Source organism: Echinops telfairi, unplaced genomic scaffold (genome assembly GCF_000313985.2).
Source record: "Echinops telfairi isolate 266 unplaced genomic scaffold, ASM31398v2 ScPeMD7_16;HRSCAF=60, whole genome shotgun sequence".
Lineage (NCBI taxonomy): Eukaryota > Metazoa > Chordata > Mammalia > Afrosoricida > Tenrecidae > Echinops > Echinops telfairi.
Window position 1 is genome coordinate 11,226,632 of NW_022103913.1, and position 17,546 is coordinate 11,244,177.

At 39.3% G+C, this 17,546-nt stretch overlaps 1 protein-coding gene across 1 annotated transcript in view; it reads left to right on the forward strand.

The window, feature by feature from the left end:
• The first annotated feature begins 430 nt into the window (after positions 1-430).
• MSL2 (MSL complex subunit 2) overlaps positions 431-17,546 on the forward strand; it is a 35,015-nt gene continuing 17,899 nt past the window's right edge. Inside the window, exon 1 of the mRNA XM_004712101.3 lies at positions 431-899. Within this exon, the coding sequence (XP_004712158.1) occupies positions 578-899 (322 nt within the window). The 5' untranslated portion in view covers positions 431-577. The remainder of the gene's footprint in view (positions 900-17,546) is intronic.

A 17,546-nucleotide genomic window follows, 5' to 3' on the forward strand; every position in this document is an offset into this window, starting at 1 on the left:
CGTCGCCGCCGGCCCGCGCACTTCCTCCCCGGCCCTCCCCTCTCGGGTTAGAGACTCTCCTGCCGGCTTCACCACCTCAGGGCACAGCGGGGCTGCAGCCGCCGAGGCGGAGAGCCAGGCGCACTCGGGGGCCCGCGTCCGCTATGGGGAGAGCAGCGGCGGCCTCCCGCAGCCGCAGCGCTAGTCGCCGCCGCGGCTTCTCGCACTAGATAGGGAGGAATCGGCCCCAGCCGTGGTCCCTGCCGTCGCCGCTGCCTCCGCGTCGAGCGCTGTGATGGAGTCAAGGGCCCTGTAGCCCGAGAGAAGCGAGCCCGCCCGCCGCCCGACTGGGCCGGGGCCTTCCCGCGCCCCAGCCCGCCCCGAGGAGGTCCCGTCGCGTCCGGAGATGCAACTCGCGCGCACGCCGCCCGCCGAGCCGCGGGGCTAGAGCGAGCGCCCAGGGCCTCCCGAGCGCCGAGCCGCCGCACGTGTGGCCCGTGGCCGCTCGGGACGATCTCGAACGCTCGTTTCTCTCGCTCCTTCAGCCCTTCCTGTGCGCCTGCAAGTCTCAGGGACGGAGGAGGGGCGCCAGGGCCCCATGTGTGGGAGGACCGCTGCAGTTCCACAAACTTGCACGGATTTGGCTTACTACTTCGGCCGGCGCCCTGCTCAGATTTCCTCCGAATTGCTGCAAATTCGCCATTGTTCCCTGGCTGCTTTCAAAGTTGGATCCGGCATTTCTTTTCAACCGGGAGCCCGTGGAGTCGAAGCGTCTGCGATGAACCCGGTGAATGCTACTGCTCTCTACATTTCCGCGAGCCGCCTAGTGCTCAACTACGACCCCGGGGACCCCAAGGCGTTCACCGAGATTAACAGGCTCTTGCCTTACTTCCGACAGTCGCTCTCGTGCTGTGTGTGCGGTAAGACGCCTTTTATTGTGCCCTTTCCAGTGCCCAGGTGTTTTTATTTATTTAGTCTTTAATCAAAACACACCCGCCCACGCCCCCCAACCTCGTGGGCGGCGGTAGGCTGGGGGGCGGGCGCCTTGTAGGTTTGCAGCCTTTGGGATTTGTGCGGTGGGAACGGCCGGCGGTTGGGAGACTCGCCCAGGAACTTGGGCCCGGCGGGGCGGCAGGGGCCGCGTCCGCCGCAGCGTGCTCCGGGCGGCGCGCTTCGCTGGCCGCGCCGGGGGAGAGTTTTTAAAAACGGGTGGGAAATCTTGGAATCCTTACTGCTTTTGCAGCCTCACACTGCTGCTTTGAAAACTTTGTCCATCGAAGCCTGGAAGCCAGAGCTGATTTAATGCCTAGGGTGGTTAAAAAAATGTAGGGAAGCCTGCCTGCAGCATGGACAGGAAGCGTGTGCGTCTCCCCAACCGGAGACTAGTGTCATCATCCGCCTCTCCTCTCCGCACCCCCACCCCCCGCCCGGGTCTGGCAACTCAAGTCGGAACTTTCCCCCTCGTTTCTTCAACGGGTAATGCTTTCAAGTCAGTACTTTTCAGGTAATGGGATTCTCTCTCGCTCTTTTACAGCATTACGTTTCTTACTGTGATGTTTTTGTTAAAATGTCAGTCGTCTGGGCAGACGTGTTATTTTTCGTAGGTGAAAGGAGAGGTGCAAAATGGTTTTAATGCATTTAAACCGTCTTCTAAGTGATAGTGGGGATTAGATGTGCATGTGTAATTAATTGCTAGTCAAAAACCTAGATTGGAAACGTTAATACAAAAGAAAGGGCAACTGGTAGCCCAGGAATCTGCCCTGCTTATCCCTACATGTCTATCTAGGTTGTATTGATCCACTTTGGTCAGAACTTGAGAAATTCAGATATTTCTGGCTTCCGCTTGATCTTAAATTAGGTAAAGGAAGAAGAGTAATTTGGAGTAAGTAGTTGGCTGAAAGGAGAAATAATTATTTCAGGTGAATCCAGCATTTTCTATGTAGGCTGGGGTAAAGCACAGGGTGGGTGGGGTGTGTAGAAGAGGTGAAAGGTGTGTGAGTGTGTGTGTGTGTGTGTGTGTGTGTTACCCAACTTCATAAACATGTAAGTTAAGGAGTGAGTTAGTGTGTGATTACAATCTCTGTGGCTTGTAATGGACACTTAACACCCTTATGGAGAACCTGTAACCCTGGGCAAATCACATAACTGCCCTGGGCCTCAGTTTCTTAAATTTGTGAAATGAGAATGTGGGGCTGGATAGTCAGTTTCTTTTCAGTTTAAAATAGATTAGTAGAAGTGTGTGAGCATCTGCTTGGTTTCATCAGATCTCCTTACCCCAGTTTTCATGGAGTGTGGCTATTTTGACCCTACAACTTTCTGTTGTCTGAGGACTAAAAGGATAGAACAGCCTGTATTCCTTCAGTAAGCATACCTTTTTTTTTTTAAATTTTAATGGATGAGCAGCCTGTTGCGAGGAATGGAAAAATGGAGACTGAGTGGCAAAACTTGACTTGCTGTAAGAGCAGTAGTGTTGCGGAGTAATCCAGATAGGGCAGTAATAATGGCATGGTAGGTGGGACTTAATCCTCTAGTTTAAGGAGGAATTGGTAGTTTTGAGATCGTGTAGCTGTTTAAAATTTACCAGTAGCTTCAGGATAGTTGGAGTTCAGTGAACATATTCCCAAATTTTAGCCAGGACTGGAATGACAAGGTAAAACTATTTTTTAATAGTTCCACCAAAGTTTTTTTTTTTTTAAGCCAGACATGCCAATAACAACAAATTTTCTGAAAGAAGCTTTGTAATTGCCGTATTCCCTCTTGTGCATGTTCCTTATTCCTAATACTGTGAAGATATGTGAGTGCTACTTCTTCTAATTGAGTAGCTGGCATAAAATTTCAGCGGTCTGGGATGTAGGTTCGGGTGTTTGTTTAATTTCTTTGAACATAATTCTAGTTATTAAGATGTAGAAAAGGTTATTTTAATTCAAATTCAGCATTTAATCACGTTTGTATGTGGTACTGCCCCCCAGCTTTTTAGTAAATCCTGTAGAATCTTATTTCATGTAGACGGTGAATTTATAAAAGTAATGCTTAATTATATGTTGGTGCTGTAAATGGTGAGTTTGTTTCAAGGTCTTCTGACTCAATCCTACCTTTTCAGCCCTCTTACATAAGTTTTGTGCTTGGTTTTTGATGGTTTATATCTTCTTACTTCACCTTTGCTCCCTGTTTTCTTTTGACTGAAATACCTTCCACTTTAAAGGTCTAACAACTCTCTCCAGTCAGTGAATTAATTCTTCATTACTCATTCCAGCAAAAAGTTTTCTTTTTCCGTTGAACTTCTGTAGCTCTTTGTTCCAAGCCACAGGGCACTTATATTTTATATCTCCTTTTAAAAATCATTTTATTAGGGTTTATATCTCATTTCAGAGCAGTTTGTATCTGTCTACTTTTTTTTCTGATACAGATAATATACTTCTTTTTGGGGAAATACTATTGTACATTTTGTGTGTTTCTCCTGCTTTCCCCTCTCCTGTCCAGTGACCTGCACAGAACCAGAGACAGTTAAAAGGGGGGTGGGTGGGTGGTGTGTTTGAAGAAGGGAAGGCAAAAGGCCTGTAGACTTCATTAGGTTTAAACCTTGGCTTTTCAACATGCTATGTAAGCAAGTTGCTTCAGTTTCCTATTAATTTGCAGAAGAGGAGAGTCATATCCACTTCAGATTTGTTTTTTCCAATTTGGGTAAGTGTGGCTTATTATTAAGTGAGAACAACCTGGAGCCCATGAAAACAATTAGTGGTGAGACATTTTTCATGCAATGGTTGTATACCATTGTTAATTCCCAAAGACCAATGCACTGAATACAGCCATCTGACAGTAAAAAGCTCATGCCATGCTAGACAGGTTTCAGTGGAGCTTTCAGACCAGGAAGAAAGGTCTGGCAATTTTTTTTCTCCCCAAAAATTACCTCATGAAAACGCTGTGAATCACAGTGGTCTAATACACAACCGATGATGGGGATGCTGCATGGCCAGGCATCATTTTTCTCTTTTGTATATAGGGTTGCCATGTGTGGGAGTTGAGGTGGCCTGCATTTAAGGTAGTTTATCATTGTCTGAACCTTCCACAGAAGTAGAGAAATGAGAGGAGGAAGTAAGTGAAGTAATTTTAATCATTGCCCAAACTAGTTTATTTGCTGGAACTACAGGTTTTGTTATCATTGTTCTTTGAAATGCTAATTGGGTGGTTATTAAACTTTTTGAAGCTTCTAGTGAATTGGGATATACTCCAGAGATTTGTTGTACTTTCTAGGCCACAGAAACAGTGACCAAGATAGTATTACTATGGGTAATACTGTCAATTTCCCTGCTCCTATCTTAAATGTTAGGGTTCTTTATCAAGAAGAAATCGATGGTATGACACCTGATAAACTCTGTCTTACAGATTTTATGTTTTTAATTAAGCCTGGAAGTTCCCACATGATAGGGCAATTTTGGTAGGGAAAATGAAATCTTACTAGAACTAGAAGGACACATAAAGGGGGAAAATAGTACTTTCTGAGACATTTGGGATCTTGTGAATCACTATAGTGACATCTAATCAGGCACATGATTATTTTCCTGGGATACTCAAGCTACGGTCTGGAAATAAAGTTGTTCTGACTTTGCGAATTTATTAAATATTTGTGAGATTAAAAAATAATTTTATTGGGGTGTGGGATCTTTTTATAATTTTACTTTTAAGTTAATTTGTTGTTGAAAATATTACACAGCAAACCATACCAATTCAACAGTTTCTATATGTTCAGTTCAGTGGCATTGATTACTTTTGAGTTGTGCAGCCATTCTCTCTCCTTTTCTGAGTTTTTGTTCTCACTAACAAACTCATTGCTCCTAAGTTTTGTACTTAAACTTCCATTGTTTTCAATTTGAGTGCATTTGTAGAAAGTTCTTTAAAGAGCCTTGAAAACCCTATGGATCAGGTTCTACTCGGTGCACCATACTCATGAGTCAAAATCAATTTGATGATAGTGAGGTTGAGTTTATTGTTTAATTTTAAGAAAGCTTCAGGTGATATTTATGGTTTAAGGTTTAAAGACTATCTCAGGGCAGTAGTTTCAAGAATTCATTAATCTTCCATGGTTCCAGAAAGTCTGGATTCCTTGAGACTTTGAAATTCTGTTTTGCATTTTCTCCCTTTTGTTTAGGATCTTAATGCTTTAGAAGTTGTGATCAAAATGGTAAGTAGTGGTAATTGTGCACACCATCTAGTTCTTTGGGTTACATGACAAAGGTGGCAGCTGTTTCATCTTGTGGGACCTTTTGGGTATTTCCCCATTTTTACATGGGGAGGGCTGGAGATTAGTGTTTTCCAAATTTTTGAGTTTCATGCTTCAATGTGTAGCTTGTGTGGGACTTTAAAAAACAAGACTCTTATGCAGTTCTACTAAACGGGAGGTGACTCCTTAAGGTACAGTTCTTGTTTGCCTTGCTCAGTTATAGCTTTGCATCTAACAATTTGGTTTATAATACATCCTCAACAAGTAATTTGTTGAATGAGTGAATACTTGCACCTTAAACAGATATGGAGATCTGTGCTCTCTGAATAAAATTTAAACCTAACTGCCAAAATAAAGAATATCCCTTAAAATTAGATGGTTAAAAACTTGACTACTACTAACTGAAAGAAAAGCTGGCAGACTGTTTTGGAAAGGTCACAACCTTGAAAAAAACCTATGGAGCCTGGTCACTGAGTAGGAAAGAACTTCATGGCAGCAACAAGCAACTTTATGAAAGGCTACTTTCATTTTCCTTAATTTTCTCATTTGCTTTTTCTTTTTAAGCCGATGTTAATCTACATTGGGTTAGCTCAAAGAGTTCTAGTTTTGGAATTCTGGTTCTCTCTTTTAACAAAAATGCTTAGTTTATGTGACTGAGCAAGCAATTTATTAATAGTTAAGAATCACCTACTAGGCAGTTTGAATATATGCACTTAGTGATTTATTCTAAATTATATCTTTTAAATTTAGCTTGAATGCAAAGGTCATTTGAATATCTAAGTGTTACATTAATGTTTTAGATTTGGGATTTATTTATTTATTTTTAGGTTTAGGTCTTTCCCCCCCCTCCCCCCCAAGCATGATACAGTTGATATTCAGTATTTTTTTAATTCTTAAAAGTTAGTATCATTTGATCCTGAAACCTTGTCATTTGGTTCTTCATATCCCTGTTAACCACCTGTGAGATTCCACATGCTGGGATAGAAAAAGCAATAAGACCAGTGGGTGAAGGGAGACGTTGGACAGGGCAAGAGATGACAAAATAATAATTTATAAGTTATCAAGGGCTCATGAGGGAGGGGGGATCAGGGAGGGAGGGGAAAAATGAGGACCTGATGCCAGGGCCTTAAGTGGAGAGCAAATGTTTTGAGAATGATGAGGGCAATGAATGTACAAATGTGCTCTACACAATTGATGTATGTATGGATTGTGGTAAGAGTTTTATGAGCCGCTAATAAAATGATGAAAAAAAAGAAAGAGAAAAAGCAATAAGACATACAGCCCTTTTCCATAAGTTGTTCAGAGTTGGGGCAAGACATATGTAATCAAGTAATTTGTGAATAAGTGCTGTGGTAGAGGCACTTAAGCTATTCCACACGCCAAAGGTCATGATAAAAAATTTAGCAGTTAACTTTACTGTTCTCACTGACATTGAGATACATAACTAACTGAAACAACTTTACCTGTGAAAATTTAATTTCAGGAATTAGTTGTAAAAACCATTTTCCTCTATATAATTTGCTTTTTTAAAAAATATTTATTTTTAATTTGCTTTTTTGAAAAGCATTTTTAATTGTGAGTTCCGTGAAGGTTTATGGAGCAATAGTTTTGTTTTCAACAGTTAACATACACATTTTATTTAAATTCATCCATTTTAATCCCTTCAATCAATGTACCTGCACTTAAATTCACTTCCCAGTGTTTTCTGTTTCTATTCCTCCTTTTTGCCTAATTCTCTGTCCATAGGATAAAGCTGCCCCTTTTGTCTTAAATAGATGATTATTCTAACTTGGATGGTTGGAAGAGTTGAGAGGGAATGGGAGAAGGGGAGGGGAGTTTAGTTCTAGACCTGAAAGGTGACTAAAGGCCCTTAGGCTTGAAGGTCCTACCTGATCTCATGATTTTGAGTTCTATTCCACAGTTTTCTTCTATCTGGGACCTACTACTATTACCTTTTCCTGGGCAGTTGGTAGAGGTAGCTTGGTATCAACTAGTTCTTATGGTCTCATGGTCCATTAAACTCTATACTTCACTTTAGAATAATTGTCTAGGTAAAGAGTAAGCTCTGGTATTGTAGTAGGTTACTGCTACACGACAAGGTCAGCAGTTCAAAGCCACTGCTCTGGAGAAAGATGAGTCTATCTGCTGTAGAGCTAAGTCTCAGAATCATAAGAACAGTTCTCTGACATATAGGGTCACTATAAGTTGGAACTGACTCGCTGGCAGTTTTTGGTTGGTTCCAATCTTGGGGAAATTCCTTTAAAAAAAATTCTTTCCTTTTCCCCCCCCAGAAGTTTTATTGGCATGTAATTCACATCATACAATTCAATAGATCAATCATAGCAAGAAGTTGTGTAGTCATCAACACAATCAATTTTCAAACCTTTTATTCATTCTTGTACTCATCGTTACTAGCTCCCCATTTCCCCCCAACTTTCCCTGTCATGCCCCCAAGGCGGGGCAAATTCTTTAGGGGGAGCATTTATCTAGTGGATTGATAAGGAAGACATTGCTCAGGCAGTAATTTGCCTTGGCAGATGAACTTTTAAAAGTCACCTTTAATGGTTTGATATCTTTCCTAAGAAAGACTATTTACAGATTATCCTTTTAGTATTCTGTATATTGGCTCCCCTCCCTCCATATATTTAAGGCCCCAATTGTGGGTGCAGTGTTTTAAGTGCTGGGATTCCAACCAAAAGTTTGGGTTGTTAAACTCACCAGTTGCTCTGTGGGAGAAAGATGAGGCCGTCTACCCTTTAGAGATTTACAGCTTTAGAAACCCAACAGATCAGCACTATGTCATAAAATTACTGAGAATCCACTGGACTGAAGTGGGATTTTTTTTTTGTTTCCTTTGTTTATGCACATGAAATTACATTAGAAATGAGATCCCCAAACTGCATTGTTGTGGATGCTGAAAGAAATGAAAGCAAGTTTTAACAGTAACCCTTTGTTCTGAAAAATTAATGCTAGGTTAAATAATGGCTCAAGGCAGTGTAAAACTCAATTCTGACTCATGTGGCCCTATAGAGGAGAGTAGAATTGCTTCTTGCGTTTCCTAGACTGTAAATCTTTATAGGAACAAATAGTTTCTTCTTTTTCTTGAGCTCTGCGACCTTGCAGCTTGCTGTTCAATGCTTAGTCACAGCACATTGTACTGTAGTAGTAAGCAGGAAAGTTATTTAGACTACTTTGATGTAAGAAATATGGGCTTGAACTGTACTAGGAAGAATGGTAAAGTGGATGATGGGATGAATGGTGATAAATGGATGATTTCCAGCAAGACTTGATTGGGGGAGAAAAAAGTTTTTTGTTCAAGTAGCAGAAGATAAAGTTTCACATTTTGATATTTTTGTTTAATAAAAAACTCAAAGTGAAACTCACTGTCATTGAGTTAATAGTGGTTCAATGAGCCTATAGGACAGGGTAGAACTGGCTCTTTGGGTTTGGAAGACAAAATCTTTTTGGAAGCAGACAGCCTCATCTTCCTTCCTCCAAGCTAAATGGGTTCAAGCCAATGACTTTGTGGTTGACAACTCAATATCTAGCTCTATCCATGACATCCGCAGGTCTCCCAAAACCCTGTTTATTAGTAAAGGGTCCCATGATTTTTTGATAATACTTTTTGACTTAACTGAATGTAATAAATGTGTTTTTACCCATATTTAAGTATACTATTTTAAGTGTAAGATTCAGTGACACAATTACATTCATAATACAGCCATTACCTCTTATCTGCTTCTAGATTTTTTAATCACCTAAATGAGAACTATAACTCTGTAACCAACAATTAGGCAATAATTCCTTAACCTCCCCCTCCCCCAATCTACTCTCTGAATTTACTGATTCTAGATATTTCATGTAAGTGGATTCATACAATATTTGTCCTTTTAGCATATTGTTTTCAAGATTTATTTATGTTGTAGCAGCTACTGGTACTTCATTCCTTTTTATGATGGAATATTCCATTGTTGTGTAATATGCCGTTTTACTTACTTGTTTAGCTTTTAATGGCTACTTGGTTTGTTAGTAAGGAGCCCTCATGGTATAACGAGTTACATCGTGGTTCCCTAATCACAAGGTTGGTGGTGGTTCAAACTGACCAGGCGCTCTGGGGGAAAAAGATGAGACTTTCTTCTCCTATTAAAGATTTACAGCCTAAGAAACTCAAAAGATCTGTTTTGTAGGGCTGCGATGAATCAGAATTGACTCAGTAGCAGTGAGAGTTGTGTTACTGATTTTGTCTATCATGAACACTACAGTGAACATTAGTGTATGACTACATTTCAGTTCTTATTTCAAGTCCTTTGGGTATGTACCTAGGAATGGTATTGTTGAGTCATGGCAATTCTATGTTTAGTTTTTTGAGGAAATGCCAAAGTTTCTAACTGTAATTAATATTAAGCATTTTACATTCCCATCAGAAATGGCCAGGGATTCTCATTTCTGTCTATCCTCAAAGCTTGGTTTGAGCTCAACCAAATACTTTTCATTTTTGACAGCCCCTGATAGTAACCATCCCAATAGTACCGTACATACTTGAGTATAAGCTGACCCGAATATCAACCGCAGCACCTAATTTTTACCACAAAAACGGCATTAAAAATGAACTGAAAAACCTGGCTTATACATGAATATATACACGGTGTCTTATTGTAGTTTTGATTTGCATTTCTCTACTGACTAAAGATCTTGAGCATCTGTTCATGCACATTCATGACTGTCATAGGAGCCCTGGGAGAGTAGTGGGTTACATGTTGGGTTGCTAACCTCAAGGTCAGCACTTTGAAACTACCAGCTGCTCTGGAGAAGAAAAATAAGGCTTTCTGGGAACCTACCAAGGGTAGGTCTACTCAGTCTTGCATGGTTTCTGTGAGTTGTGTCGAGAAAAGTTTTTTGATGCAAAAAACATTTAGTTTTAATGAAGTCTAGTTTATTTCATCTTTTATTGCTTGTGCTTTTGGTTTCTAACTATTGTCATGAGGATTTATTCCTATGTTTTTACTCTGTTTCATGGTTTTAGCTTATATGATGGGGCTTCAAAAATTTCAGGGGGTGGGGTAGAATAGAAAGGTAATAGGATTTTTTTCTTGAACTTTTTGAAGCCCTGTGTATATTTAGGTCATTGATTCATTTTAAGTTCCTTTTTGTCTGTGGAGGAGCCTTGGTGCGTAGTGGTTATGCATTGGACTGGTAACCGCAGGTTGACAGTTCCAACCCACTAGCTGCTCCAAGGGAGAACAAGGAAGCTTTCTATTGCTGTAAAGACCTAGCCTTGAAAACTTACAGGGGGAGTTCTACTCTGTCATGTAAGGTCTTTCTGAGTCCACATCAACTCAATCATAGTGAGTTCGGTTTGGTTTATTTATGGTGTGAGATATGAGCTCAACTTTGTTCTTTTGCATGTGGGAATCTCAACGCCACTTACTTGAAGAAACTGCTCTTTTCCTGTTAAATGGACTTAGCACCCTTGACAAATCACTTGCCATACCCTGCTTGATGCTCATCCTCATGAAGAGATCATTAGCAAAGTGTGATGTAGAAACTACATGGTGCCCAACTATCAGAAAGAACAATGTCTGGGGTCTTAAAATTTGTTTTAAAACAAGCAGCCATCCAAGTGAGGCACCAACTAAGTTCACATGGAAGAAGCACACTAGTGTATGTGATGCAAAGATTGTAAATCTTTAAAATCCAAGTCTATAGAAGGGAAGAGTATTGGAGCTTAAGTTGTCAAAACCAGCCCAAAATCCATTTGCAGGGTTCACACATGGATTACACCTCCCATGTGATCATAGTTGAGGGGTGTGAGTAGTCCTGTATCAGACAGAGAGTATTGTAAAGTTGATTATGACAGGTATACTTATTTTAAATGTATCTTATGTGATCTCCCTTTGGACTCATTTTAAAGCTGTTTCAGTTAAAAAAAAAAGTGAAGGGAAAAGAACATGTGGTGAATCCCCTCTGACGATGGACCAGGCATGTGAGCAGCGTGGCTAACTTGTAGAGTGCATTGGAAAGTGGATTATTGCAGATGCAGTTAGGTAAAAATTTAGTATCCTATCATTTGATCTTCCTTATTTATGATCATTTAAATTTGTTCTAGTTTTTAATAATTTGTTTGCTTATTTTTCATTGTAAATTTTCATCTGTTTTGCTCTGTTACTGATTTTTTTTTAATGCTTTTCTGTATATGACATCCAGGATAGGTAGATCAATAGAGACAGTAACTGGGTTAATGGTTCCTTGGTGGTATGACAGGGGAGGTTGGGGGGAAATGAGCTATTTACAATGAGTACAAGAATGAAGAAAATGTTCTAAAACTTATTATGGTGGTTATTGTACAACTTTTCTTCATGCTTGATGTGATGGGACTATTGAATTGTATGATACATTAATTATATGCCAATAAAACTTAGGAAAATAATTTGCCATAAATGGCTTAATTTCTGAATTCTCCATTCTAATCCATCGGTCTTTGTTTTTGTCCTTGTGCCAGTACCACATTATTTTGATTATTGTACTTTTTAAATAGATAATAACATTAAGATGTATGAGCCATTGGATTTTATTCTTTTTCAAGCCTTAATATCTCAGCAGAATTATTTCCATTCATTATTTTTCTACTCTGTAAACTTTCCTGAATCATTGCACAGTTGGAATCTATGGTTTTTTCCAAGCTCTTTATATTCCAAATATTACAGACAGTGTTTTTTTTTTTTTATGTGGGTGTTGCCAGTCAGCATTTCCCCATTTTCTTTATTATTATAACCGATAGGAAAATACAGTTAACGTATCTGATGTCAAGTTTGGAAATAACATGTTTTCTGGGTAATTTTAAAGTTCTCTTATAACAATTAAGGATACATTTATAAAGCGAGAGTGGGGATGAGAGGGTATATAAACTCAGGATTTTCTAAGACATACTAATCTTTATTTCCTTGAAGTTTAAATTTCTGCCTGATATTTTGAAGTTCAGAAGTGGCCCTGTATGTGTAATATACTAATTTCAGATTAGAAGGGAGCAATTGGTTTTGCAGCAGGTGACTGAGCATGTATATTCAGAATATGATTGTGGATGTTACTGGAGCACCATCAGTAGCTGGGAGGTGTCATGGAACTTTCACCAGAGTTTTTCCATTGATCTGACTGCAAAAACAAGCTTGTTACTGTGGAGTGGATTCCAGTGCATGGAAAGCCAGCCCCTGGATTGGAGAGTAGAACTGCTATAGCGTTTTCTTGGCTATAATATTAATGGAAGAAGATTGCCAGGCCTTTCTTCTTGGTACTGCTGTGTGGATTTGAATTAGTCGTTTAGAGCAAATTTTATGAACTATTTAGTCACCCTGATGGTGTAAATGTTTGAACACTTGGTTGCTAATTGAAAGTTGGTGGTTTAAAATCCACCCACCAGCTCTATAAGAAAAAGACCTACCAATATGTTTTCATAAAGATTACAGCCTAGGAAACCCTAGGAGTCAGTACTGTTCTGTCACATTGGGTTTTGCATCAGAATTTGACAACTGCTAATAAGGTGATATTTGATTATTCTTTTTGATGGAAATTTCTATCATAAAGCCTTAGGCAGAAAGACCAGTTTCTTCACTTCAAACTTGTTTTGGGTAATGTTCTTGAAGACACCTCTCACCTTTTCTTGAATATCTCTTGGATGTGACACCAAAATAAATAATCTTCAAAATAGTCATATAATTGATTGACAACTCTTAGAATTTTCCGTTAAGAAAGTTCTTGTTTCCACTTTGCCCAAATCTATAATTCTCTCCCACCAATATTCATTTTCTTATTTAGAACAATTCAGAAAGTCTTTGGTAACATTTTATCACCTGGAAAATACAATTTTTAAGTTATTTGTCCTTTGGAAACATCTAGCTTCAGTTTTCACTGAATGTGTGGACCTTTGTGTACAAGTTCACAGTATTTTAATAGGTCAAAGATCTATGCTATTTGAAGAGAAACTAGAGTATACATGGTATTTTAGATGTGTTACATGAGAGCCTCTGCTTTGATGGCTTGAGCAAATTCTTTAATCACTCTTGGTTTCATTTGTAATACTAGGTTCCAGGAATAAAAGAAAACCTTGAATTTGGCCCCAAGGCATTTTAATTTTTTAAAAAAGATGAGTTATAGATTACTGAATTGATGGTCAACATTTCAAAATGAATTGACAGTAAAGTACAGATCTTAGCTGCCTCTTGGAAGATTATCAGTCTGGCCACAGGCGTGTGTGTGCAGGGGCGTGGGGATCCTACATTTCCTCACGGCGTGTGGCATCTTTGGCTGTAATTGCAAGAGGAGTCTCCTTTCAGGGTTGGGGGCATATCCTCTCTAGCTTGTTCTTGGCTTCACCCACTCGTTGCCCCTTTTTACTTTACCTACTTCACCTTGTAGACATTTGAGTTTACTTTTCAGGAATTAAATTCTTGTGCTCAGGACAATTATTTAAAAACTCCATTGTCTTGGAGTTTATTCTGATTTATGGTAGTCCCATGTGTATCAGAGTAGGCGTATCTCCAGAGGGTTTTCGATTCTTGATTTTTTGGGAAGTTGTTTATCAAGTTTATTTTTGGAGGGTGTGTTGGGTGGGCTCGAATCTCCAATCTTTAGGTGAGCAGTGAGCGCATTCCCAGGAACTCAGAGCACTACAGAACCATAGAATTCTAATGTTAGGGCTTTAAATTATTTTATGAACTATCTTAAGTTGATAAAAAACTAGATTGTTTTCTCTTATTTAGCAGCCAGAGAATAGCAGTTACTGTCCTTGTTACTTTGTTTTAGATTAATTAAAACATTTTTATTTTTTCCATTAAAAATTAATTATCCAGTTAGTGTAGGTTTATGTGCCAAGTTTAGCTGCCTAGTCAATAATTTCTACACAGAATTTTCAGTGACAATTTTTTTACCAGTTCCACCTATTTTTTACTTTAAAAAATTATATTGGGGGCTTGTACAGCTATCACAATCCATCCATCCATCCATCCATCCATCCATCCATCCATCCATCCATCCATTGTTTCATTCACATTTGTACATTTGTTGCCATCATCATTTTCAAAACATTTTCTTACTACCTGAGCCCTTGTTAACAGCTCCTCAGTTTTCCCCCTCCCTTCTTCCCTCTCTCCTTCCCTCATGAACCCTTGATAATTTATAAATTATTATTTTTTCTTCATGTCTTACATTGCCCATTGTCTCCCTTCACCCACTTTTCTCTTGCCCATCCCCCTGGGAGAGGGTTATATGTAGATTATTGTGATTGGTTCTCCCTTTCTCCTCCCGCCACCCCCTTCCCCTCTGGTATTGTTGCTATCATTATTGGTCCTGAGGGGTTTTTAACCTGTCCTTGATTCACTGTGTTTCCATCTCTGTACCCCTGTACATGCTCTGTCTAACCAGATTTGTAAGGTAGGAATAGGGTCATGATAGTGGGGGGAAGGAAGCATTAAAGAACTAGAGAAAAGTTGTATGTTTCATTGGTGCTATACTGCTCCCTGACTGGCTATTCTCCTCCTTTGTAACCCTTGTGTAAGGGGATGTCCCGTTGTCTACCACGGGGTTTGGGTCTCCACTCCGCACTTCCCCTCATTCACATTGATATGATTTTTTTGTTCAAAACATTTTTATAAGGTGGTACTTGTTTAAATGTAAATCTGATTTCCTACCATCCTGTCAAGTACTGAGAGAGATTAAAATCTCACTGTCATTGTAGATTTGTTACTCCCTGGACTTTTATGTTACGTGTTTTGAAGTTCTGTTATTAGATGTCTAAAACATTTTAGAACATATGCAGTATAGTTATAGTTAATAGTTTGTCATTTTATTGGGGACTCTTACAGCTCTTATAACAATCTATACATCAATTGTATCAAGTATATCTGTACATATGTTGCCATCATTATTTTCTAAACATTTACTTTCTGTTTGAGCCTTGGTATCAGATCCTCTTTTTTCCCTCTCTCCTCCCACCCTTGTGACCTCTTGATAAATTATAAATTATTTTCATATCTTACACCGACCCTGTCTCCCTTCCCTCATGGTTTCTGTCATTCGCCCCCCTGGTAGTGGTGGTGGTGGTGGTGATGTGTCTTACTGCCTTTGGTTCCCCCTTCTTCCCCTCCTCTCTCCACTTTCCTCCTAACCTCCTTATATTGCTACTCCCATTTCTTTTCCTGAGGGGTTTATATGACCAAGATTGTGTCGTGAGCTCTTATCTGTACCAGTGTACAAGCTCCAGTCTGCCCAAAGTGAAAGGCAGGACTGGGGCCATGATTGTTGGGGGTGATCTTTTCAATGTCTTTGTCTATATTATCTGGGTCTTTTAAAAAAAATTGCACAATAAACCTCCTGTTTATTGTGCAATGAGGCCTGGTAGTGTATCTGCTGATTTTTTGGTTAGCAGCCAAGCTTTAACCACTGTACCATCAGGGATCCTTAGTAGTTGACTGTTGAAGATTACTTTTTTCCAACAACCAAGGCACACAACAACCTGTATATAGTGCTTGGTGAATTATGACATTTTCTATTATGAGAGGTGAGATCAGAAATTATTTTTCTACCCATCATTTCAGGGATTGTTCCCTCTGCTCCTTTCAGATGATTCTTTGCCCAGACTGTTTCCTCGTGTTATTAGTAGTCTGCTGAAGACTTGAGAAGAGCCTGTGTGCAAATCTTTGGCTCTGTTCAGGTCATGTCTGGTGCTCTGCTCTGGGATGTCCAGTTGTCTGGGAATCACATTCTGTCTCCTAAATCCAGGGGAGGTTATCAGGCCTTTTCTTGGCTCTCCTTTCCTGTGCAGCAGCAGCCTAAACTCTTCAGGCAGGAACCTGGGGTGGTTACAGTGCTCCTATTTTGTCTCTTCTCTTCTCTGCTACTTGTGGCTTAATGTATAAAAAACATTATTGTGTTCTGTCCAGTTTTTTCCTTACTCCATTCTGTTCAGAATTTGGAAGTCAATTTATAATGACAGTTGACTGGTAACGGTTACTCCGTATAAACTACGGATATTACTGTGAGTAATCGTACCCCGCCTCAGTAATTTCTTCATGTGTATTTAAATGACATAAGTAACTTACGTCAGTCTAAATTTCCCATCTTTTTGCTATTAAATAAATATATAAAACATTTGCCAATTCATTGTTTTTCATGTGTATCATTTAGTGTCAGTTATGGTCAGATGGTATGCAACCATCACCAATAAAATTTCCATCACTATAAATCAGAAATTCAGTTTTTTTTCCTAGTCGCTTGTCCATGCTAATCACTAATGAGTTTTGATCTCCATATATTTGCCTATTCTAAATATAAGAGTGAGATCATGCATTGCTCCTTTTGTGTTTGCCATCTTTTCCTGTTTTAGTCTACCACCATTAACATAAATCACTGCCCTCTAAGTTTAAAAAGTTAGCAACAATTCTCTTCTCCTTCCATCACTGGTAATCACTAATAATTTTGTTTTTTTCTATACTTGCTTATTTCATATAAGTGAGATCATACAGTATTTGTGGGGTTTTTTTGGTGTGTGTGTGACTGACTTAGCATATGTAACATAAAATTTTCAAGGTTTATTTGTGTTGTGGCATTATTAGGACTTTATTTCACTCTAGCTAAATATATTTCCTTGTATGTATATACCACTGTTTGTTTAGCCATTCATCTATTGATTTAGATTTTTCTACCTTTTGTCTTGTGAAAAGTGCTACACTGAACATTGATGTACAGGTGTTTATTTAATGTACTTGCTCTCACTTCTGTGTATATATCTAGGATTGGAATTGTTGGTCCACCCTGGTGAGTACAGAAAAGATTGAGGTTGTCAAGATTTCCTTTTAGTTGGATTCACAATCAATACCCATAGAAGCAGGATCCAAGAAATCAAATGACATATTGTATGGGGCAAGTTTTCTACAAAATATCTCTTTAAAGCATAAAACAAAGATGTAACATTGGAAGATTAAGGTGTTCCTGTTCCAAACAATGGTATTTTCAGTCACTTCGTAGGTATTTGAAAACTGGACAGAGAATATGGGAGATGAGAATTGATGTCTTTGAGTTATGGTGTTGGTAAACTTTAGACTGCACCATGGAAGGAACATGATTTGTCTTGGAAGAATTATAGCCAGCATGATTCTTAGATAGGAAGATTGCAAAACTGTCTCACATACTTAGGACATTTAATCAGGAGGGACTAGTTCCTGGAAAAGTATAGACAGGGTGCTTGCTTGGTATAGGTTCAGAGAAAAATGAGATGGATTGATAGAGTAGTTCAAACAGATACATGAACATAGTTGGTTTTGAGAATGGTAGGAGAGACTGTAGTATTTGGCTATGTTGT